This window comes from Monodelphis domestica, chromosome 4 (genome assembly GCF_027887165.1).
Source record: "Monodelphis domestica isolate mMonDom1 chromosome 4, mMonDom1.pri, whole genome shotgun sequence".
Classification (NCBI taxonomy): Eukaryota; Metazoa; Chordata; class Mammalia; order Didelphimorphia; family Didelphidae; genus Monodelphis; species Monodelphis domestica.
Window position 1 is genome coordinate 10,769,193 of NC_077230.1, and position 23,485 is coordinate 10,792,677.

The window sequence follows — 23,485 nt, forward strand, 5'->3', positions numbered from 1 at the left end:
TGTCAAATAGTTTGAATAGTGTTTTGAAAAAAAAAACAGAGAGAGAGAGAGATGAGGGAAGGGATGTACCCTGGGGGGATGTTTGGACCCCAAGGTATGGAGAGGGAGGGAAAAAATCCACCCTGGGGCCCCTCCTGTGTCGAGGTGATCAATTTCATATACTCTTCAGTCTGGCACTTTTTTCTCTAGTGCCAGCCTCTATCACAATGGTATTGGGATTCACTGTTCTTTAAAAGTTTGATAGAATTCATTTGTGAATCCATCTGGTCCTGGGATTTTTTCTTAGGGAGTTCCTTGATGGCTTGTTCAATTTCTTTTTCTGGGATGGGATTATTTAAGTATTCTATTTCATCTCCTGTTAATGTAGACAATTTATATTTTTGCAAATATTCATGTATTTCACCTAGATTGTCATATTCATTTTCACATAATTAGGCAAAATATTTTTAATAATTACCTTAATTTCCTCTTCATTAGAGGTGAGGTTGCCCTTTTCATCTTTGATACTGTTAATTTGGTTTTCTTTCTTTTCTTTTATTAGATTAACCATTACTTTATCTTTTGTTTTTACAAAGTACCAGCTCCTAGTCTTATTTATTAGTTCAATAGTTCTTTTGCTTTCAATTTTATTAATTTTTCCTTAGATTTTTATGATTTCCAATTTAGTGTTTATTTGGGGATTTTTAATTTGTTCTTGTTCTAATTTTTTAAGTTGCATGCCCAATTCATTGACCTCTTCCCTCTCTAATTTGTTGTTATATGCACTCAGGGATACAAAATTTCCCCTGAGTATTGCTTTGGCTGCATCCCATAGATTTTAATAAGTTGTTTCCTCATTGTCATTCTCTTCAATGAAGTCTGTAATTGTTTTTTTTATTTGTTCTTTAACCAACCAGTTTGGAAGAATTTGATTACTTCATTTCCAATTAGTTTTAAATCTGCCTTTCTACAGCCTTTATTATGATTTTTATTGCATTACAGTCTGAAATTTTTCAATTTAATAATTTCTGGTTTCCTACATTTGCTTGCAATGTTTTTTACGACCTACTACATGGTCAATCATTTGCTTCTAGTTGTTGGATTCTCATTTTTAAATCCTGAATTACATTCCTGGCTTTTTGGTCACCCTTCTCCTTCTGTTCTGTTTTTCTTTGTATGTCCTCTTTCACTTTCTTTGCCTCATTTTCAAGCTGGTCAATTCTGGCTTTCAAGATACTATTTTTTAATTTTAGTCTATGTGCCTCTGTTTCCAGATGATTTATTTTGCTTTAAGTTCTTTTTCCAATTGTCTTCAACCTCTCTTAATTGTTTTTTGAATTGTGGTTAGAGTTCTTCCAATGCCTGAGTCCAATTTGTTGGAGTTTCTGCATTTTTGCTTGGTGTTCCTTGGTGTTCCTCTGTTCCATTTGCTCTTTGTTCATTACCTGGACAGAAGCTGTTGATTGTAATTTCTTTTTTATTTTCCTATTTTTTACTCATGTTTTTTCCTTCTTTCCCCCCTGTAATTGGCTGTAATCTTGTTCCTCTGTTTATTTGCTGGATCTGTGGGTTTGGGCTACTCTGTCCTGAAGGTGTTTCTTCTCTGCCATGCTGATTGACTAGACTAGGCTGATGGAATATTAATGAACCCTGAGATCAGGTCTTTCCCAGCTGGCAGCAGAAGCTGAAAGTGTATGTGAAAGTGTGGAGGTTAAAGGAAGCTGTGCTTCCCTCCCTGTTATTGAGGTATTCTGTAGTGGTTGTAGTCTTTCCCCTAGGAGGCTTAGTCAGCAAGGCTTTCATTTGAAGTCAGTGGGGAAGGGATGTTGCAGATTGAGCTTCCCTGCCCTCTGAAGGCTTCTTATCTGTGTTATTGATAAGATTAAGCCAGGGCAGAGCTTATCTGAGAAGCTAGATGCGCCCTGAGGTCAAAAGGTCAAGAAGTGGGTGGGCAAAATGGGGAGTTTGGGCTGTGAATAGGCTGCTCTCTCCTGGAGCTTCTCCTCCAGCTGCCCCCCATGTCAACTGTGGTCAGCTCCCTGAGCCTGGCACACCTGTGCTGGCAAGGCATTCCCTTGGGGCTAGAGACCTCACCCAGAGATTCAAGCAACCACTGAGGACTCATCACAGCAGGTGGGGGAGGGGTCCTCAGACTTTCCTTCTTCCTTTTCCTTCCTTTTCCTTAAACCTGAGAGTTCAAGAATTCAGGCTCTTTTTGGTGTACCTTTTAAGTTGAATCCAGCAGTTCAATCCAGCTCTGTCCTGTTTTAAATTTGGTTTTCTGTCCCCTCAAAATACTTTGTTTTTGATTGGTGTGGAAGGGTTTTCACAGAGGTGCTGGACTTTTGCTGAGTCTAAGTGGTCTTCTTTATTCTGCTCCTCTTCTCTCTTTTTAAAATTCACATTTATTTTATTTCACATTCTCTCCTCCTCTTCCTCTACTTCAACCATTGAAAAGGCAAGAAAAAAACCCTAAATCTATTTCATGTATGTGTAAAAATGGAGATTTGAACCCCAGACTTCAATCCCCAGAAGTCCTTGGCACTTCCCAGAATGCCCTATAATCTCACCTGAGATCCCCACCTGGGCTGTGAACAAAATTTGTATTTAAACTGACTGTACCGCCTACTTGGGTCTCTCTGCTTCCACTTCTAAGCACAAGTGTCTCTCAAGATGTAGAGTAAGTGGCTGTGAATGGGCTATTCAGCCCTAGACACGTGCTTTTCTTATTTTGTATTTTCTTATTTCCTTGATTTCTAATAATCTTTAATAAACCTCTAAAAATATAATACTTTTAGTAGAGAAACTAAATTAACCGTTACATATGTATAGTTAGGCAAAACAAACTCCTACATTAGCCAAGACACCTGTCTTGCACCTGACCCTCCCCCCTTAAAAAATAGGAAAGGAAGGAATAAATAAAGAAAATATGCTTCATTTTGCACTCAGTCTATCAGTTCTGTATCTGGAGGTGAAGAGCATGTTTCATTATGAGTTTTTTGGAATCATTTGGTTATCGTATTGATAAGTTAATAAGTCTTCAAAGTTGATTATGAACTATTTCTTTCTTTTTTTTTTAACCTTTACCTTAGGGTTATGCAATGGGATTTATTTCAGGCCACATTTGAACCCAGTACTTCCATCTCCAGGCTATCGGGCAACTCACTGTCACTTTAGAAATACTTCTAAAACCTTTTTTCAGAAAATGAGGATTATATGTGAAAGTTCTATTGCAGTTTTTTTTAGACAATATATGATAAATTCGTTATGTTATTTTTGAACTGTTCCTGCTTATCTGTGGTGCCTCCTGAAGTTACAAATTTTTACTTCTTTTGGGTGAGGTGGTCTTTGAATTATTGGTTCAACCCAAAATGTCCTGTATAGAAGTGTGCTGACTCCCACCCCACAAGGTGGGGGCACCCAAATCAATCACTTTATCCCCATTCTACTTAGTGAAAAAGAACATGTTTCTTGGGGCCAGCTAGGTTACTTGAGAGCCAGGCCTAGAGATGGAAGGCCCTGGGTTCAAATCTGACCTGTGTAAACCTTGAAATTTCTCAGACTTGTGAATGTTAAAAATTTCCCCATTGGACTGGGAACATTCCCCATTTTGATGAGAAAAATCCTTGCTATGGGAGGACCTCTACTCCACCTGTACTTAAGACTGCTTTAGGGGAGAAAACTCCTTGCTAAACAATGAAAGTACTTGGACCCATGCTTATAATAAGGCAAGGAGTTCTTTGAGCCATGCCTGTTTTTTAGAATTGATACAATGAGATGCTAGGTACCTAAAAGGGTTGGGCAGTTTTCTCTTAATGAGATTAGTTGACTCAGCTGTGTTTTCACTGGTTCAGACTTACTGAGGAGATTAGTCGACACAGCAGCATTTTTTCTGGTTCAGACTTACTGAAGAGATTTGTTGACTTAGCAGGAATTCAGATGGGCAGTCCTTTGGAAAACGTCTACAGTGATTGGTAGATGTAAGGACTTAGGGGAGGTGACATAGGAGAAAAACCTCTATATAAGAAAAAGCAGAATCTCTTGAGAAAAAATCCTTTTGGAGGATCTCTGATGAGGATCACCTGGGAAGAATCTCTTGAGAGAGGCTCTGGAGAAGGGATACTCTTGGAGGACCATCTCTAAGGAGATCTTGCTGGAGGTCCTGTGAGGGACTCTGTCCCTCTGGAGGTTCTGGAGAGAGGCCCTTTGGAACTCTCTCTGGTGAAGTCAGCTGAGATGGAGCTGGCCTGGTGTCACTAGAATCCTTGCTTAGACAGACCTTGTGGTGAGTGTTAAAGACTGACTGACTGATCTCTCTCTCTTAAGACTCAGGTCTAGGCCATGTTGGCTTAAGGCCCTTCATACTTATTTCCTTTTTCTCTCTTTCTTTAATTCCACATTTGTATTAATTAAAATCTCTATAAACTCAGTTGACTTGGGTAATTGAATAATTGGCAATATTTCCCTGGTGACCACCTTATATTTGATTTAATACCCAATACACTGTAGTGAAACATATTTTCTGCGGTCAAATTTATCACCCTCTCTTATATCTATCACAATTTATATCTTCCACTATTTTAATCACTACAGTTTAAGACCTCAATCATTTTAAATCTAACACCTGATACTAGCTGTATGACCCTGGGTAAGTCACTTAACTCCCACTACCTAGTCCTTACAGCTCTTCTGTGGTGGAATCAATACAGTATTGACTCTAAGATGGAAGGTAAAGGTCTCAAAAGAAAAACAAAACAAACCACATTTCTTTTTACCCCCAACTTAGAACCCCTCACTAAGCATACTGTTTATCCTTCCCGTTTTTTCTCAGCCACTTTTTATTCCTTCCATTTTTCTAGCCAGCTTCTTTCTCCACCTTTTCTGTACCTTAATTTCTTTCTTCTATAAGCCTCTTCTCATTGTTCTCTCCTGGGCCACCTATGTCCTTTCAGCACTTCCTTCTCCCCGCCCCAACCCCTCCCCTCAAAACCCCTCCTCTCCCCGCCCCATTGATTCCTTTGCCTCCGCCCCTTCCCCCATCCTACTTGGTTGGGGGGAGGGGAAAGGAAGGGATCAAGGTTCTTCCCCTAGAAGGCGCCCGAGCCTCGTCCCCGGAAGTGGTAATGCTACGGGAGACATTGCCGGAAGTGGCAGAGGCCGGGAGCCCGCCGCTCTGGAAGCGGCGGCAGTTGTGGGGCTGTGCTGGTGGGCCCCGGACAGTGGTGTGGAGCGGGCCGGAGGCAAAGGTGTAAGAAGACTAGGAAGCGGCGGTGCCGGCCCGGGGCGAGCAAAGCCTTGGGCCCTGCCCATGGAGAGCCGCGGGACGAGTCGTGGGTGGTGAAGCTGGACGCTCATGGAGCCTCCAGAGGAGCCTCTCCGACCTGTGATCTACACCATGGAGAATAAGCCCATCGTCACCTGTGAGTGACCTGGCCGGCCTGCGGCCTACCCGGTCTGGGTCGGGGCTCGGGAGACGGACTGTGGTTGCTGTTGGATAGCTCCCGGGGCAGGTGGGGGCGGGGTGTCATTCCCGGAAGTTGTCTGCTCTCGCCCAGTTCCCACGAACCTACACCCTGGTCTGCGGATCTGGTGGGGGTCCGGTAGGGAGGACGAGGACACCTCCCTCCCAAGTCGCCTCCCCTAACCCTGCTCTTTATTAGGTCTTTCCCCGGCAGCAGCCACAGGTCGGGGACTTGCATGGATCCCTGGGATCAAAATATTGGTAGCTCTTTAGTACCCCTGGGGTGCGGGCTTAATTTGGGACTACGAGGAGGAGAGTTGGACCCTTAGAGATATTTTTGAAAAAGGTTGCATGACTGTTCTCTAAAGCTTGTTAAACAGAGTACTTTCGAAGGGAAATAAAATGTATTATTACTCTCCATGCGCAGGTGCATTTAATAACTTTTGGACTGAGCCCTCGTTAATGCAGAGTGTATAAAGGCTTTCCCTAGAGATTAAGTGTCTATTACTTCTTAAGAGGCAGCTGACCTAAAGTTAAAAATAGAAGGGAAAAAATGAAAATTAAATATCCTAGGGCTAAATTCACCTTGTCAGTTTGTGAACATCACTTCTGCACGCCAAAAGGAATCCACGCTTTTATTGCTTGTTACATTTATTTTATATAGGGGGCCTGTAATGATTTTCAAAAAAGTTCTGAAGTTTTGAATTCACTTTTTCAGGAAAACTTTATCCTGGTATTGGGAGACAATAGACTCCTAGAAATACGAAAGACAATTTATTTTTATTTACATTTTTTATTTTTTTTTATGTAGAATAAAACTCACTCATGGTGTAGATTTAAATACTTTGAAAAAACTCAATCTTTTAGAGCTGTTCTGGACTGCATTCTTATGAATGTTCCATACCTCGCTCTGATATCCTATTCCCCCTTCCTTGTTCTTTTTTAAATGTAATATCTATATTGTGATCTTTTTATAGTGTATGTGTGTAATCATGCCAAATCTTTATTCGTGGATGCTAGTTCCCTCCTTCCTTCATGATTATATACTCTTCATCTTATCCACCTCTCAGAAATGATAGTGATTTTCCTCCTTTCTTCTCTTGTTCCTCCCATTTTTACAACACAGCTTATTTCCCCCACTTAACCTTCTTTTCCTCTTACCTTCTCTATTAGTGTAAGAGGACAACAGGATCTCCACAGCTGTGCACTCAAGCTTGCCACCTAGGCTTGTCCTCAATTCCTCACTTTTTTACCTCCATCTATTACTAGGTTTTCACCTTTGCAATACATCTCCAAAACATCTTCTCTCCACTGCTGCCATCAGTTTAGTTCTAGTCCTCCTAGCTTCTCTCCTAGATTATTGCAGTAGCCTGCTGGTTGGGTCTGTTTGCCTGGTGTTCCTCACTTCATTATATCCTCTATTCTCCCACCAAAATGATTTTCCTAAAGCATGAAGTGGACCACATCATCATCTTTCTCAGTAAGCTTCAGTGACTCCCAATTGCCATGTTGGCAGCTTGCTGGGATTGCTTCCTTCCCCCTCTCCTTGCATGCCTGAGGACATTTCTCACATGACCCACCCCTCTGCCCAGCAGCCCAATGGGAGTGCTTCCTCCCTCCCCTGTCTAGGGTAAGGGGATGGGGGGAGTCATGCAGTGTGAGGGCTGAAGTTTGGGCACTTGGTCTCAAAAATGTTTGACATTACTGCTTGCCTCCAGGGTCAAATACAAATCTGTTTGGTATTCAAAGCCCTTCATTACCTATCCCACTCCTACCATACTAATTTCCCCCCCCCTTTACTTTTGAGGCCTGAGACAGTTCTCAAGCGGTCTTCCTTCTTTTTTTTTTTACTTTCTATTTAAGTATTTTTCCATAGTTATGTATATTTTTCCTCTCCTTTTTCCTTCTCCCCTTCCAGAGCCAATGAATTCCACTGAGTTATACATATTTTATCACCCAATACCTATTTCCATGTTAATCATTTTTTGTAACAGTCTTTTAAAAAACAAAACCCCAAATCCAGTATTCATGTAAACAAGTAAAAAATCAAATGTTTTCCTTCTGTGTTTCTATTCCTACAGTTCTTTCCATGTGGATAGCATTCCTTCTCATAAGTCCCTCAGGATTGTCCTAGATCATTGCATTGCAATTAGTAGCAAAGACAATTACATATGATCATGCCACAGTGCTTCAGTCTCTGTGTACAGTGTTCTCCTGGTTCTGCTCATTCCACTCTGCATCAGTTCATGGAGGTCTTTCCAGCTTGTATGGAAGTCAAGCAATTTATTATTCCTTTGAGCACAATAGTATTCCATCACCATCATATACCACAATTTGTTCAGCCCATCAAGGGACATCCCTCATTTTCCAATTTTTTGTCACCACAAAGAGCGTAGCTATGAATATTCTTGTACAAACATTTTTCATTATTATCTCTTTGGGATACAAAGCTAGTGGTGCATACCATTCTTCTTATACTATACTCTCTACCATGTATTCTTGAGTCCAGTGACACTGGCCTCCTTGTTGTTCCCCAAATAAGACATCCAACAATATCTTTTAGCAATATCTCTTGGCTGCTTACATTTTCTCTAACTGTCCCTGATGCCTGGAATACTCAACCTCTTTAATCTCTTCCCTATTGGCTTCCCTGGCTTACTTTAAGTGCAACTAACATCTCATATCCCACAGAAAACTTTTCCCAATCCTCTTAATTCTGATGCCTTCTCTCTGTTACTTAATTCCTATTTATCTTGTAGACAGAGTGTTGTATATATTTGTTTGCTTGCTGTCTTCCTTATTAGATTGTGAGCTCCTGAGAAAAGGGACTGTTTTGCCTTTCTTTGAATATCTCCTTTGCTTAGCATTGTGCCTGATGCTCTGTAGGCCCTTAATAAATGCCTATTGTCCTGATAACTCATCATTATTTTTCTTTTCTTCTTTCTTTTTAAACCCTTACCTTCCATCTTGGAATCAATACTGTGTATTGGCTCCAAGGCAGAAGAGTGGTAAGGGCTAGGCAAAGGCGGTTAAGTGACTTGCCCAGGGTCACCCAGCTGGGAAGTGTCTGAGGCCAGATTTGAAACTAGGACCTTCCATCTCTAGGCCTGGCTCTCAATCCACTGAGCTACCCAGCTGCCCAGCTGCCCCGCTTCACTGCATTTTTACTTACTGTTTGTCTGTTTGAGGGCCTCAACAGTATTGAGGGGCGGGGGCATGCTCTGTCATTCTGTAGATCCTGGGCTAGCAATTGGAGTCTATAGGTAATCAATCAGTCATTCTTGTTTCTTTTTAAGATTGGTATATTTCTAAGCTCTGGCCTGTTTGCAGAGAATCTGGGCTCCTTTATGTCCTACTACTTAGCTATCTTCCCCTATAAACTGTATTCCATTTTTGCCATGTACAAGATTTTCCAGTTTGCTTTCTTATTTTAGAATTTAACAAATGATTATCTATACTATTCTCCTTCCTTTTTAGTTGTCTTTGCTTCTTATTTACTGAGCAGTTAAATTCTGTTAAATCATTCAGAGGTTCATGGTGGTCAGTTAGACCCAACTCTTAAAATAAAATTTTACTTTTTTCCTCAGAAGTCTTTTCCTCACCTATTTTTTTCTTTCTGAGACAGTTCCTTCTTTCAAAATCAAAGAGAAAAGTTAAGAGAACAATACCTGTTGGGTGGAATCTTAAATACTATATCAGGCTGGGCTGCTGGAAACTAATTATAACATATCTTTAGAGTGCATTTTTTCCCCTCCATTTTTTTTAGAAAAACTTTTAAACTGGCTTCTACTCATTTATGGAATGAGTGAGTGTCTTTTTAACTGAATAGTATCAGCACAGACTCAGAAAAGACAGAACAAATATTTCCATTTCTAGCAATCATTCAAAATCAGAAATCTGAGTGCCTTTTTAATTTAGATGAAAGGATCTTAAAAAAATTTTTTTTAAACAGTTGATTTTCCCTTAAAACTTGTATATTTCCTTTTTCTAGTGCATAAGATACAAATGTTGGCAGAGATAATTTTTTTATGCATTGTTTTTTCATTTTGAGGTGCCCCTAACTTTCTCCAAATTGGACATTCAAATTCTCCTTAGCTGGTAGAAAGTTTTTCTTCAAAGCTCAGTGATTCATTTCAGCTCTGCCCCTCCAAAAAGGAACCTGATCATTTTTCTGGGTACAGAGGTATTGTCAGCCTTATTTTTCATTCCTGGAAAAAAAGCTCTAGCCTCACATCTGCCTCACAGACTCCCTTCTTCTTTTAAGAAGGAAGCTCAAGAATAATATTCTGTAGAACGCATTTCCTGATTCTTGTACCAGCTAGTGTTTTCTCTTACAAACGACTTTGTATTTGGTTATTTTGTACATGTTTGTGTTTATTAATTTTACATACCTATAAACATTTTGTGGGTAGGGTTTGTTTCTTTGGATTTTTATCCTTATTCATGTCATAATATATCATTGTTTAATAGAAAAGGGTAAATGCAAGAAATTCAGAGAAACATGGGAAGATTTATACAAACTGATGAGGCATGACATAAATAGAATTAAAAGGATAAACATACCAAGACTACAGCAATGTAAATAAAAAGTCATTAAAAGGAAATCAAATCAAATAATTGAAAAACCAATAATGGTGTCAGAAAAAAGTTAAGGAAACATACCTTTTGGCAGAAGTAGGGATTACTAGGACTAAACATGAACTGCATTGTCAGATGAAGTCACTATATCTGGTGTTTTGGGCTACAAAGGAGGGAGACAGTAAGTGTACATAAATATATATGGTATAAAGACAAATACAAATAATCTATACAAGATAGTTTGAAGGTAGGACACCGAGAGTTGGAAATCTGGGAAGGCTTCATGAATAAGGTGATGCTGTGTCTTGAAGGGAGATAATGTGAAATGACTATAAGGAGTCAGTGCATTCCAGGTATGAGGAATGGTCAGAAAAAGGCACAGTGATGTGAGATGGAATGCTTTGAAGAGGAATAAAGGAAAGGGCCAGTTTGGCTGAATTTCAGATGAATGGGGGAATGATGGTTAATGAGGCTGTAAAGTTATGTTGGAGGTAGATAGAAGGCTTTAAAGGTAAGGCAAGAGTTTTTAAGTTTGTCTGGGATGTAGTAGTAGTTGTTTGAAATGGCGAGTAACATGGTCAGATCTTAGCTTTAGGAAAATTACTTTGTTGTAAAAGATTGACTGGAGGTGCGAGAGACTTGAGGCAGGGAGGCCAATTAGGAGTTGCAGTTATTTAGGTAAGAGGTGAAAAAGTAGCCTGAAGCAAGCTTGTTGGTGGAGAAATTTGATTTAGAGATGTAAAGATAGCAAGGAATAGCAAGTTTCGGCAACTGATTGGGTATATAGAGCAAGGGAGAGTAAAGAATTGAGAATAGTAGGAAGGTTATGAACTGTGGAAACTTGAAGGCTAGTGGCCCATCCCAGCCAGCACTGCAGCCTCCGCTATCCCAGACAGAGGTATACAGATTTGTTCATAGTTTTTTTAATAGTCCAGCCCTCCAATAGTCTGAGGGACAGTGAACTCTGACCCCCTGTGTAAAATGTTTGGGGATCCCTGTTCTAGGGTAAGGAAGTTGGTATTTCTGGGAACAGATGACTGTCAGCAAAAGGTCCCTAATCTGCTTGTCTTTGCCAAGGACAGTTTGGAGGAGCTTAAGCTGCTGGGTAGGCTATTCAGGGAGGGAGGGGGTATAGTAAGAGGAGGAAGATGAAAAACAAGGTGGGGAGTCATTTGCAGGCCTCTGGGAGTAAAGCTGAACAGGGTGTGGGAGCTTAGAGAGGGACTGTTTTAAATCCTACCTCAGGTACTTCTTCTAAGGGGTCTTCTAGCCCTAGGAGGATTATGATCTCTAAGTAGGTGACCCTCAGAGACTTATTTAGCCCTGAGCTTCAGTGTCCTATCACCAGTTGTCCACTGGACACTTCAACCTGGATCCCTGAGACGTCTTAAACTCAACAAGCTCTTTGAGGGTAGAAACTATCCTTTCTCTCTTTTTGCTATTACAGAAAGGGCTGATATATTTTTGGAGTATGTGGGAACTTTTTTTTAATCCATGGCTTCTTTGGAATATAAATTCAATAATGGAGATTCCTTCAAAAGATATAGACATTTTAGACACTAGATTTGCAGAATTCCAAATTGTTTTCCACAATGACTATGCCATTTCACAATTTTGCCAACTATATTAGTGGGTCTTTTCTTCCTCAACCTCTCCAACACTGAGTAGTGCCATTTTTTTGTTATCTTTGTCTATTTGAAAGTGTGAGATGGGGGGCAGCTGGTTAGCTCAGTGGATTGAGAGCTAACCCTAGAGACGGGAGGTCCTAGGTTCAAATCTGGCCTCAGACACTTCCCAGCTGGGTGACCCTGGGCAAGTCCCTTGACCCCCATTGCCTAGCCCTTACCACTCTTCTGCCTTGGAGCCAATACACAGTATTGACTCCAAGATGGAAGGTAAGGGTTTAAAAAAAAAAAGAAAAGAAAGTGTGAGATGAAGCTTCTTGAATGTTTTCATTTGTATTTCTCTTATTAATGATTTGAATAAATTTTTTCTTATAATTGGGAATATTTGGAATTCTCTCCCTGGCCTCATATCTGATTATGTAGCCCACTACTGATCTATATCCTCTCTTGTTGAACATTTTCCCCCTACTTTTCCCTGGAAATCTCCCTATGTCATGTTCTCCCCCTCTTCTTGGTGGAGTTCTTTTGAGAATAGTTTGTTCATATCTTTTTACCATTTATTGAGGAATGGCTTTTATATATATACACATATATCTTTTTATAATAATGTATTTTTATGTATCTTAGATACCAAGCCTTTATCAGAAAATTTGATTTAAAAACATTTTTTTGCCACTTCCTTTCTTATCCTAGTTGCATTAATGTTGTCTGTCCAGAAACTTTTCCATCTCAAGTTCCCTCTTCTGCTGTAAACATAGTATTATGTTCCTCAAGTTACTTTAATCTTTTTTTTTTAAGGTGGCCCTCTTCCCACTGGCTCTCTTCACCTTACCTCTGGCCCTCTTTTGTTTGATAGTCTCCCTTTCTCTCCTCTCCTTCAGCTACTCTTGTTTCTTAGGGTTTTTTTTTCACATTTTTTTTGGTGGGTTACATTCCAAAAATAATTTCTTTCATTCTCTGCATTATTCACCTTTTCTTTCTGTTAACTCTAAGACTTTCATTCTCTGATTCACATGTCCTATAATTATCTGGTCTCTCTCCTTGTTCTGTATTCTTCATGCTATCAAAACTTTCATGGTATCCATTCTGAGGTTTCCCTTCTGCTACTGCCTTGTCAGGTTTACCCCATGAATTCCCCTTTTTCATTGTGCCTCATTTCTAGAGCAATGCTAAATAGTGCTAATAACAGCTAAACTTTATATAGTGCTCATAATGTGTCAGGCACAGTACTAAATGTTTTACAATTAATTTCTTATTTGATCCTCACGACAACCTTGGGAAAGAGGTGTTGTTACCTCCATTTTACAGAAGAGGCAAACAGTTTTAAGTGACTTGCCCAAGGTGGCACAATTAGTGTCTGAAGCTCAAGTTGAACTTGGGTCTTCCTCATTCCAGGCCCATCACTATCCATTAGGCCACCTAACACTATCCTCAGTAGGGCCTCTCCCTGGCCACATATCTGATTATGTAGCCCACTCCTGATCTATATCCTCTCTTGTTGACCACTTCCCCCCTATTTTTCCTTGGAAATCTCCCCATGTCATGTTCTCCCCCTCTTTTAGGTGCCATTTGCCACTAGAGGTTACAACTCTTCCATCCACCAGACTAACAGACTTTTCAAATATAAAAACCTCCAGATCTTATCCAGTGTAAGATCCTCTTCTCCCTTCATCACCTTCCTTAGTTCATAAGAACAATCGTTAGTGAAACCTCCTGCCACCTCTGTTCTTTCTCCCTCCTCTTTAATTGTTTTCCTCTCCTTAACAATTTCCCTGTAAGCTTTTCTCTCTCTGAGGTCCCAGAGGTCATCTTCCTCCCTTTCCTGGTTCTTGTTTTGATACCAGTACATCACTGACTCCACTCTATCCTCTGCACCCACCCACCCTCATATTATAGTGTAGTCTCGCCAAAGAAGCATTCATCTATAGGCAGGGTGTTGCCAGGTTCTTTCCAATGAGTGTCTTCTTTGTCTCTAATTCTTAACTATAACAAAATATCCTGCTATGAATATTTTGGAGTATGTCAAGACTTTGTTTCCATTGCTTCCTTGGAGTATTAAGTATGTTAATAGAACCTCTACTACAAAGGATATGGACATTTGGTTTGTATAATTCCAAATTACTTTCCAAAATGGTTATATCAGATTAGCTTGTGTCTGGCCTCTCACAACCTCTTTGAACACTGACTATTACCATTTTGGGGTCATTTTCACCAATTTGCAGAGTATAATGTGAAATCTTAGGGTTTTGCCCAAATCTTTCATTTACATTTCTCTTATTATTGGTGATTTGAAGCATTTTTTTCATGTGTTTGTGAATAATTTACAGTTCTTATTCTGAGAAATGTTTTTGATCACCTGTCTATTAAGGAATATTGTGCCAGGCCTTTTAATTTCTTTTCCCATTTTTTTGTTCCATAGTTATTGTCACTCTCCCCCAATTTCTTCTTTTCATCCTCTTTTTATTTTCCAATTGTTTCTTGCTCTCTCATTTCTTTAAAATTTTTTTCTCTTCTTTTAAAAAATAATTTTTAATTAAAAAATAAACTTTGTAAATGCCAAAAAAAGCAAACCACTCTATGAATATGTAATAAAACCTTCATTTCTTTAAGGAGTTTTAGTTTAACTTTTATTCAAGCTATATTTTAAAATTCTTATAGATTTCTATCTTGAAATTCTTGCACTGTTTGTATTAACTAAAAGGCAATTGTTCCCACTCTTTCTAGTGTCAGTTTTAAAGATACTCAAATGATACTAGTTCTATTTTCATTTGTACCCATTGATTTAGGGAAATATGTTTTAAAGTCCTCTATCACTTTTAACTAAATTTGTATTTCATTACTCAGAATAGCACCTGAATACATCTGAAAATTAGTAATATCAACATATATTAGATATGTTCAGCTAACAGAATATAAACAAAAGGATAATTTTAAATAGCAGCTTAAGCTAGTGTAATAATAATAACTAGCATTTATAACTAGCATATTATCTCATTTAATTCTCAAAACCACTATCATTACGAGAAAATCGAAAGAACTCAGTAACCCCCCTTAACAGACTTAACTTGCCCAACAGAGATGACTGCCATAGGCAACTACTGAGATAAAGAAACCTTGACAATATATCTGATTAAGCAAAAGTTACCTGAAGGACATTTAAGAGAGAAGATTTAAGGAGGTAAACAAAGAGAACAATAAAATAATTTTTTCATCAAAAACAGCAAGGATACCACATTTGGACCCCATCATCACAGCTTCAGCTTTTATAAAGGACCTGCTTATTTATAAAGGCCTTGTTTATTAAGATCACCAAAGAGAGCTAAAAGAGGAAAAGTATTCTTATAGGATGAGTTATATATTAAAAGGATCTGCCTTGGAGGCAAGAAACTGATATACAAAGTATATGAAGGGAGATAAGATACCAAAGGCATGGAAAAAATTTCAGATCTTATTATACTGAAAAATGGTGACTGACTGAATTTTAGTAGCTTTTGACCTAGATACTTAGGTTCCAATATATATACACAAATATTTATGGGAGTTTTATACATGAGTCATGGCATCCTTGATGAAGAGGTAGGGAACAAGCAGATTTCAGGAATAGTATTAAAAGGTCACATCTTCACCATTTCACAAAAACTAAAAGGTGTAGAGAATTTCAGATCCCATCACACTTATTTTTTTTTATTATAAAACATTTGATTTGATAGAACAAAATGCCACCTGATACTCTCTCAACAAGACGTCTTCCGTTCATCCTCAAACTCATTTGGGATTCCTTGAACTATATAAGAATAGAAATAACTTTGCTCAGTGATTAGGTTGAGAAAGGCATTAAAAACAAGGTGAATGTTTGTCAAATGGTGTTCATTACCATGATGGAGGAGATAACACAGAGTTCAAGTTGTGAGTGAGACCTTTTAAGATGATCCTTGTGAATAGCATGGTGATGCCATGTGATGTGAATGGTATCAAGCCTCTAAACCATTTCAGAGCCTCTTAGAAGGGATGCCATTACTTCAAAGAGTTTGACCTGACCATTTACTACATAAGAAAGACCAAGTGGATATTCTTTATAAAAAATATTTCTAGCCAAGATGTCAGCCATGTATTTGGATAGAAAATTAATGGAGTTTGGAGTTTGTCTATTATATATAGCTGAGGAAAGACACACCCTATTGCCTCTGGGATCAAATACAAAATCCTCTTTTTGTTGTTCAAAGCCCTTTATAACCTTCCCCTTCCCCCCTTCCCTCCCCTCTTCCATATACACAGATCAGGTGACCTCATTCCTTGTTGTTCACAAACTCTCTGGCTGGCTGTCACCCATGCCTAGAATCATCTCCCTTCTCATCTCTGCCCCCTGATTTCTTCAAGTTCCAACTAAAATTTCACCTTTTACTGAAAAACTTTCCTGATCTTTCTTAATTATAATGCTTTCCCTCTTTTAATTACTTCTTATTTATTCTGGAGATTGTTTGGGTATATTTTATTATTGTCTTCCCCTTTAGATTGTAGGTACTTGATAATGTTTATTGACTGATGGTAAAGATATTAAAAAGAGAACAGACTGTTTGCAAAACTATTTTAATGGACCCCAAACTTTCCATGAAAACAAAGTCCTAGCTTTTAAAATAGAAAAATTCTACAAGCTTTGCTGTTTTATTGAGAGAAAGAAGAGTATCTGAGAAATTAAAAATGAAGATCACAAAGTGTAATAGAGAAAAACACATTGTCTGAGCAGGTTAAAACATATAATCAATGAGGAATTCTTAAGAACAGGAATAAAAAATGTTATCAAAGTATTGTAAGATAGGAAAAGCAGATAGGTTAGTCATGTGAGGTTATATTTCCTAATGTAAATTCCTGATATAAGGAGAAATTGAAGAAAGCTGTCAACATGTTGGATGGACCTCTCTTTGCAAATTTATCAGAGGAGGTACTTTGAAATGAGTGAAATTTTAGACCAATTTAAATATTTTGAGTATAGAGGATATTTTTTAATATGGATTTTTTTTAACACCTTGCTGTAATTTCATTATTTTTTCATAAGCATCTATACCCTACACCTTAGGAACCAACTAGGTATTCAAAAAGAAAAGAATTTAAGATCAAAATTCACTATGCATCTGCTATTCTGTCTAATTTCAATTCTACAAACTAGATACCTTCTGGAGTACTTTCCTGTTTTCCCCTTTCCTGCCACATATTGCTTCCCCATTTAGGTTATAAAATCCTCCTGGGCAAGGACTTTTTAAAATTAGTTGTATCTATAGTGTTTAGCAATGCTTTATAAATGTTGATTGGATTGGAAATTTTCTTAATGACATAGAAACTGATCTTTTATATAGAGAGATATATAGATATGGAGCTGAAAGGGTTCTTAAATCCTCTACTTCAACTTTTTCATTCTATAAATATAAAAACTGAGGCCTAGGGAGATTGCAATTTAACTTGGGTCTTCTGCTACCTAAACCAGTTTTTGTGTGTTTAAATTTAAAATTTTATTCCTTTTTGGGCATAAATTTAACAAAAAGAAAAAGGAAGCATACCAGCATTAAGTACCTGCTATATATGCTAGACATTGTGCTAAGCATTTTGCAAAAAGTATCTCAGAAATAATTGAGTATTTTCATTTACAAAAAACGGAAAATGAATCTATTATATGTAGCTTAATTAAAAAAATATATACATTTAATCAAACCCAGTGGAACCCAAACCCTTTATATTCCCTTCTCAACTTTCTGTGTTTTTAAAAAATATTTCTATGACAATCTTTTCTTATTTTATTTATTTATTTTTATCTACCCTCTCCTATTTTACTTATAAAAACAAGCTCTCCCATGTGACACAAAGTATAGTTAATCATAATAGATCCCTTTGTAAGGGTTAAATTGGGATTTTAACTAAATAAGAGTTATGAATTCAATGTTGTGGTTGCTGAATTCAAAATCTGATCCCTAAGCCAGAAAAAAACAAAAAAACAAAACTGTTAGCAGCTTTTATTTATAATGAGGAAGAAAAAAAGTTGAAGTTTGAAATGTAGGAGGGAAAGAGGTAAGAAGTTGCCCAGCCTACCCCAAGTGCTGATCTGCTGATCAGATGAAATTCAGCTCTCTCCCCAACAAAGTTCCAATCTCCACATGGAAGTCTGAGTCACTCACCAGGAAGCCGATGCAGGATCCAAGGAAAAGAGTCTCTCCATAGAACTCATGCTGAAGGAAGTGTCTCACTGAAGCGCTGAACAGAGAGGGTCTCCTCGCAGAGTCACCAAGGCAGGACTCTCTCCAAACCAGAAGTCCTGATGGTGTCTTTAGCAGGGTTCCACCAATGCAGCCTCCTCCAAAGCCAAAGTAGGAATCTCTGCAGCCAATTTCTACAGAAGCCAGGAAAGGAATGCCTGGAACCAATCTTTCCAAACTCCAGGAAGGAAATCGAATCTCTGGAAGCAATCTCTCCAAATGCCAGGAAGGGAATGAATGCTAGACCATGTTGATCTCTTTATACCCTGTTTTTTCCACGTCACTTCCTGTCACTTCCTGCCACTCCTCTATCTTTACAGAAACCAATGGCAGTCTTTCAATTTGCCTAACACTGCCCCCGGGGGGTGAGGGGGCAGTGGCCTTTGGAGTTGTCACTTATCTCTAGTAAATGACTTGTGAACTCATACTTAATGGTAAGTAGGGGTACTTTAAGTTCTTGATTTGATTAGCTAAAAATAGACAAGGGGAGTGGTAATCCTATCTTCACACCTTCACTATCCTCTTCTGATCCATTCCTTCTCCTAATAGTTAAGAGGCCCTGAATTTGTCTTTAACCCACTCTCTGTGATCTTTGAAGACTGCTGGATACTGAAAGAGCATTTGCCTATTTCTCTCCAAGAGAATTCAGCACTTCAGATTATTCTATTTACTCTGTGTGTGTGTGTGTGTGTGTGTGTGTGTGCGTGCGTGTGTGTGTGTGTGTGTGTGTGTGTGTGTGTGTGTGTGTGTGTAAAAGTAAGAGAGAGAGTTTCTTATCTCCAGTATTTACATTTTAAAGATTCTCCTTAGCTCTGGTCTTTAATCAGGAATGCTTGAAAATCCCTGTAAGATTATACTGAGTTTTTCCAACTAAGTTATTCTTAGTTCAAAGCCTTTTATCTTTAGCTCTAAACCTTTTTCTTTTGCCTTTTGGAATATCATATTCCAAAATGTCCTTTCTTTTTTAGTATTTGAAGCATAATCTTACATAAACCTGATGCTAGTAGCTTTTGTTACAAAAAGTATTGCTTTATAGTTTTCCAAATTGAACTATCAACAATTCAACTCCAGTTGAACTATTTTTGCATTCTGTGTATTAAGCCAAAATACTACACAGTAATTTGAACATACTGCTATATCCTCTGATGAAAATTTGATTCAAGTTTTTTTGTTTTTGTTGCAGAAATATTTAGGGGTATTGGTTTATAATTTGCTTTTTTATTCCTTGGTTTGGGTATCAGGATCTCAAAGTAAACATGAATCATTCTATTCTATTTTTAATAAACATTTTGAAATAATTTCAAATATCTTGCCTGCTTTAAACACACTACCTTCCATTTGACCTTGAAGGCAAATATAGGATCACTGGAATTTCAAAATCAGTATGTCTTAGACCTAGTTCAAATCTAACTTGTCACTCCTGACTTAATTATTTCTAACTGTGGTATCTCTTCTGTATTCACCATTTTGGAAATATCTTTGTCTCTTTCCCTCATTTTTCATAACCATTCAATTATTAGACTTTGCCAGTTTCACCTCCTCTTTGACTCTCAAATTCAACCCCTTCTTTCTATTACTACCAAAGATTATCCTAGTACAGAACCTTATTACCACACTCTGGGACCATTGCATTAGCAATGGGCTTCTGCCCCTTTCCACCCCCAGAAAATATTTTTTACCATCATAAAAATAATCTTTTTATGCATAGATATGGTTATGCCATTCTAGTGCTCAAAAAGCAGCTTTCTTAATAGAAAGTAAAGTCCATTATGCCTGATGTGTCATTCTCTCTACATACCCTATGTAGGCTGGCTCTTTCCTAAATTCTGCACTTGGTTGGTCCAAGGATGTAAGCCTCTAGCCGCATAGCAGTCTGTCCTGCCTTCTAGAGGCCTTAAGTCATATTTATTTGGTGTTTTCCATCTTAGGGCAAAAAAAAAAAAGGCCCATGTTTCCAGTCCCTTCAGACATCTTTAATTTGAATTAGTAATCATACCCTGCCCTGCTAGCCTGTTGGTTTTCCATAAGGAAACAAAAGGCACTGCATGCACCTCAGCTGAGAGTTGGTTTCTTTTTAAATATCCTTTCTATATTATGGACATATAAAGTAAAGTAAATCTTTTTGCTAACTCTTGGATATTGTCTTATTTTGTTTGGTTCTAAGTTACTACCAGATTTTAGGCATTTAAGGCTCATTCCACAGTCCTCCCTGTATTATCAAATTGTATTATTGCTTCTCCCCTTGTGTTCTATACTCTAGTAAAAGTGAAATACCCTCAGGTTTGTCTTTGCTTTTGCTTACATTGCTTCTTCCCACTTTCCACCTGTTGAATGCCTGCCCATCTCAAATGCCACTTCTTTTTTTCCCTCTCTTAGATAATAACTTTGCCATTTAGACTCTTTTGATCTAAATTTTAGCACTTTATTTTGTAACTTGTATTCAAAGCTAAACATGTTGGTTGTCTCTTATTCTTTTACCAACATGTAAACTTCTTGAAGGAAGTGGTAACTTCATCTAAATTTTGTTTCTGAACCCCCTACCCAGTAGGTAGTTGAGTAAAGATGGTTTCATTTGTTGTAAAGGTTAGTACCATGATGGCGAACATATGGAACATGTACCAAAGATGGCACACAGATACCTCTCTCCACATGGGCACAAGAAGAACCCTGACTTGGCTGGCTGGGAACCTGACCCCAGGAGGTGGAGCATTCTAGCCTCCTCTACAATCTCAGAGGCTGAGTGGCCCTCTCAGTGGCCCCAGGAGCAAGAGCAGCCAAGGAGTCCCCGCCCCCCCCCCCCCCTTGAACAGAAGGACCTCATCTCCAGGCCAGAGCAACAGCCACAGCAGCACCACCCCTGAATGAATGCAGGGGTGGGTGAGGCATTGTACCCAGTCAGGAGACAGGGCATGCAGTCTGGGGGATGGGTGTGGCATTACACAGGGCCCCCAAAAGTTTCATCATCACTGGGTTAGGACCTGTTACAATAAAAAATTTTTGGAGATTATATCTTAATTTATAATTATTTCTTAAAGAATAAAAAGCAGGCCAGAGGAAAAAAGGCACTAGCTATGTGTGGCCAGCTGTTCTCTTAGCAACTTTCTCCCCAAACTAGCTGTGCAAGTTCTGATCCAAATTTTAGGTGCACCAGTACTCCCTTAGTTAGCCCCAAGCCAGTCCACACTTTCTGGCATTCTTCTAGCCAATCCCAGCTGTGCAGCCAGACCATGGTCATGCCAGCACTTTATTAGTCACCGCCTCTGTCTGTGATTCCAAGTCCCCTACTCTAATTATTGCTCCTTGTGAGGTCCCTGTCCTGTGCTCCTCAGATTTGGAGGACTCTGACCTCAGTTTAAATTAGAGGTGGGTTTTTAGTCACTACACAGTCTAAAATGGCCACTCATCACCAGTATAGGGTCTCTCATCATGGTAAAGAGGATTCCACCCATCACCTCAGAGATAATAAAGTTCAGAGGTTCAGATGTTAGTCTTTTGCTTTAAATTCAAAAGGTACAGGCTAATGTTAAATTTCCAGAGATCTCATGATTTCTGTTCTGCCATCCCTTGGGCCCCTACTGGCACCATTTAGGCCTCCTCTCCTCAGTTATTTCCTCCTTGTGTTAACGTCCCCTTTCCCCTGTTTTGTTTCTCAGACTTCTATTCTCTTCTTACTTCTAGTGTCCTGATGGTGAACCTGTGACATAAGTGCCAGAGGGGTACGCAGAGCCCTCTCTGTGGGCATGCCTGCTTTCACACTGCTAGAGTTTGTTACTAAAAAGCCAGAGGGACTCTGGGTGCAGATGTTCTCCTCCCCCTCTCTACACTCACTGAGGACATTCCTCACTTCCCCTGCCCCTCTGCCTAGGAGCCCAATGGGAGCACTTCTTCCCTTCCCTGTCTGGGGTAAGGGGGAGGGCAGGGGGTGAGACACAGCCCTTGGTCTGGAGGGGTAGGGGAGGGACGTGGCCCCGGTAGCCCGTCTCTAAAGGTTCACTATCACTGTTCTAGTGACTTACATTCTGTACATTGTATCAGGACCAGATTCTCCCAATGTGGAAAGGTTAGAATTCCTTAGGATTTCCCCCTCTAGTTCTTAGATCATATATGTGTGATGAATGCCAGGGACCTTTTTTTTTTTAACCATACCTTTTTTTAAAACCTTATCTTCTGGAGGCAGTATTATATATTGATTCCAAGGCAGAAGAGTGCTAAGAACTAGGCAATAGGGCCTGTGACTTGTCCAGGGTCACATGTCGAGGAAGTATCTGAGGCCAGATTTGAACCTAGGACCTCCCATTTCTAGGCCTGGCTCTCAATCTACTGAACCATCCAGCTGCCCCCTGTCAAGGATCTTCTTGAGACAATTATACACAGTGTTTGCATGTGCAGGTCACTGTGCTAAAGCCATGTATATACTTCTATATTTTCTCCAAGTTGCTCTATAATTTGGTCACCTGACATATAATTAGGTGCCTTTCACACAATATTTTGCTTTTTTTTTCTTTTGTCTATCAATTTGGGAGCAGATATAGAAGGGACTCATGTAATTCCATAGTTCTAGAGTGAATAGTTAGATTTGAACATACCAAAGAAAAACAGCTCGTGTGAGATTCTATCATGCCATGTTTCCAGTCTTATCCTTCAGAGAAAAAGTCCCAGAGATATGGGGAAAGTATAGAGTTAGAAGTCTGTAGCTTCTACCACAGCTTCTAATTTTTGTGTAGTTTCATTTGTATAATAGAGTTGAAACTCTAAGCTTGTATTATCTTGGACAAAAGACTTGATCTGCCTGGGTCTTTTTCCTTATTCTGTAAGTGTTGGGATTGGACTGGTTCTTCTGTAATTCTTTTCCTTGGTTTGATTTTTTTAATGATTTTATCAATTTTCACTTAGGCAGACTAGGTATACACTCAGACTAAATCTATCATGAAGCATTCTGCACCTTATTACACTACATTAGCATAGTAAAATAGAACTTCTAAGTGTTAGTAGAGTTTTTAGTCCAAAGGAGTCTTATTTTGAAATTAATCATGTTACAGCTGCATGTTTTAGTATAAAATCATTGACAATAATCTTATGTAATAGGATCATAGGATTTCTTATTTGGAAATAGCCCAAATTCTATTTAAAGCACAGCTCCTTTTTGCAGCATACCTGAGAAGTAGTTATCCAGTCTCTACTAGAAGAGTATAAGTTAGTATTATATAATATATATTAGTAATTAGTAAATTTTATATTAATATATTATTATAATGTATACAATAATAATAATATAAAAATAAATTAGTAAACTAACATATATATATTAGTATAAGAAAACTTACTACCCTTTGAAGGCAGCCCCATTTCACTAAAAGTTAAAATTGTTCATTAGTTTTTTCCTTTATGCTCAATTGAAATTGTATGACTTCTAGTTTTCTCTCCAATACTAAAAGTAAAAGATAAAAATTTATTTTTGGCAAACTAAATATTCATTTGGTTGGATTTATACACAGATTCTAGAATAGTTTGATAATAGTAAAACATTTAAAGTGCTAGTCATAATAAAAATCCCATCTATATAATGATATCAATAGAGACAGAAAAAAAGCCTTTGATAA

At 38.5% G+C, this 23,485-nt stretch overlaps 1 protein-coding gene across 2 annotated transcripts in view; it reads left to right on the top strand.

Annotated features, from left to right (window-relative positions):
• Positions 1 to 5,128: 5,128 nt before the first annotated feature.
• Positions 5,129 to 23,485, top strand: part of TRAPPC10 (trafficking protein particle complex subunit 10) — a 130,140-nt gene continuing 111,783 nt past the window's right edge. The window contains exon 1 of one of the 2 annotated variants that reach the window (XM_007493215.3): positions 5,129 to 5,399. In XM_007493215.3, coding sequence (XP_007493277.2) covers positions 5,333 to 5,399 — 67 coding nt within the window. In that variant the 5' untranslated portion in view covers positions 5,129 to 5,332. The remainder of the gene's footprint in view (positions 5,400 to 23,485) is intronic. The other variant, XM_007493216.2, reaches the window with a different exon arrangement.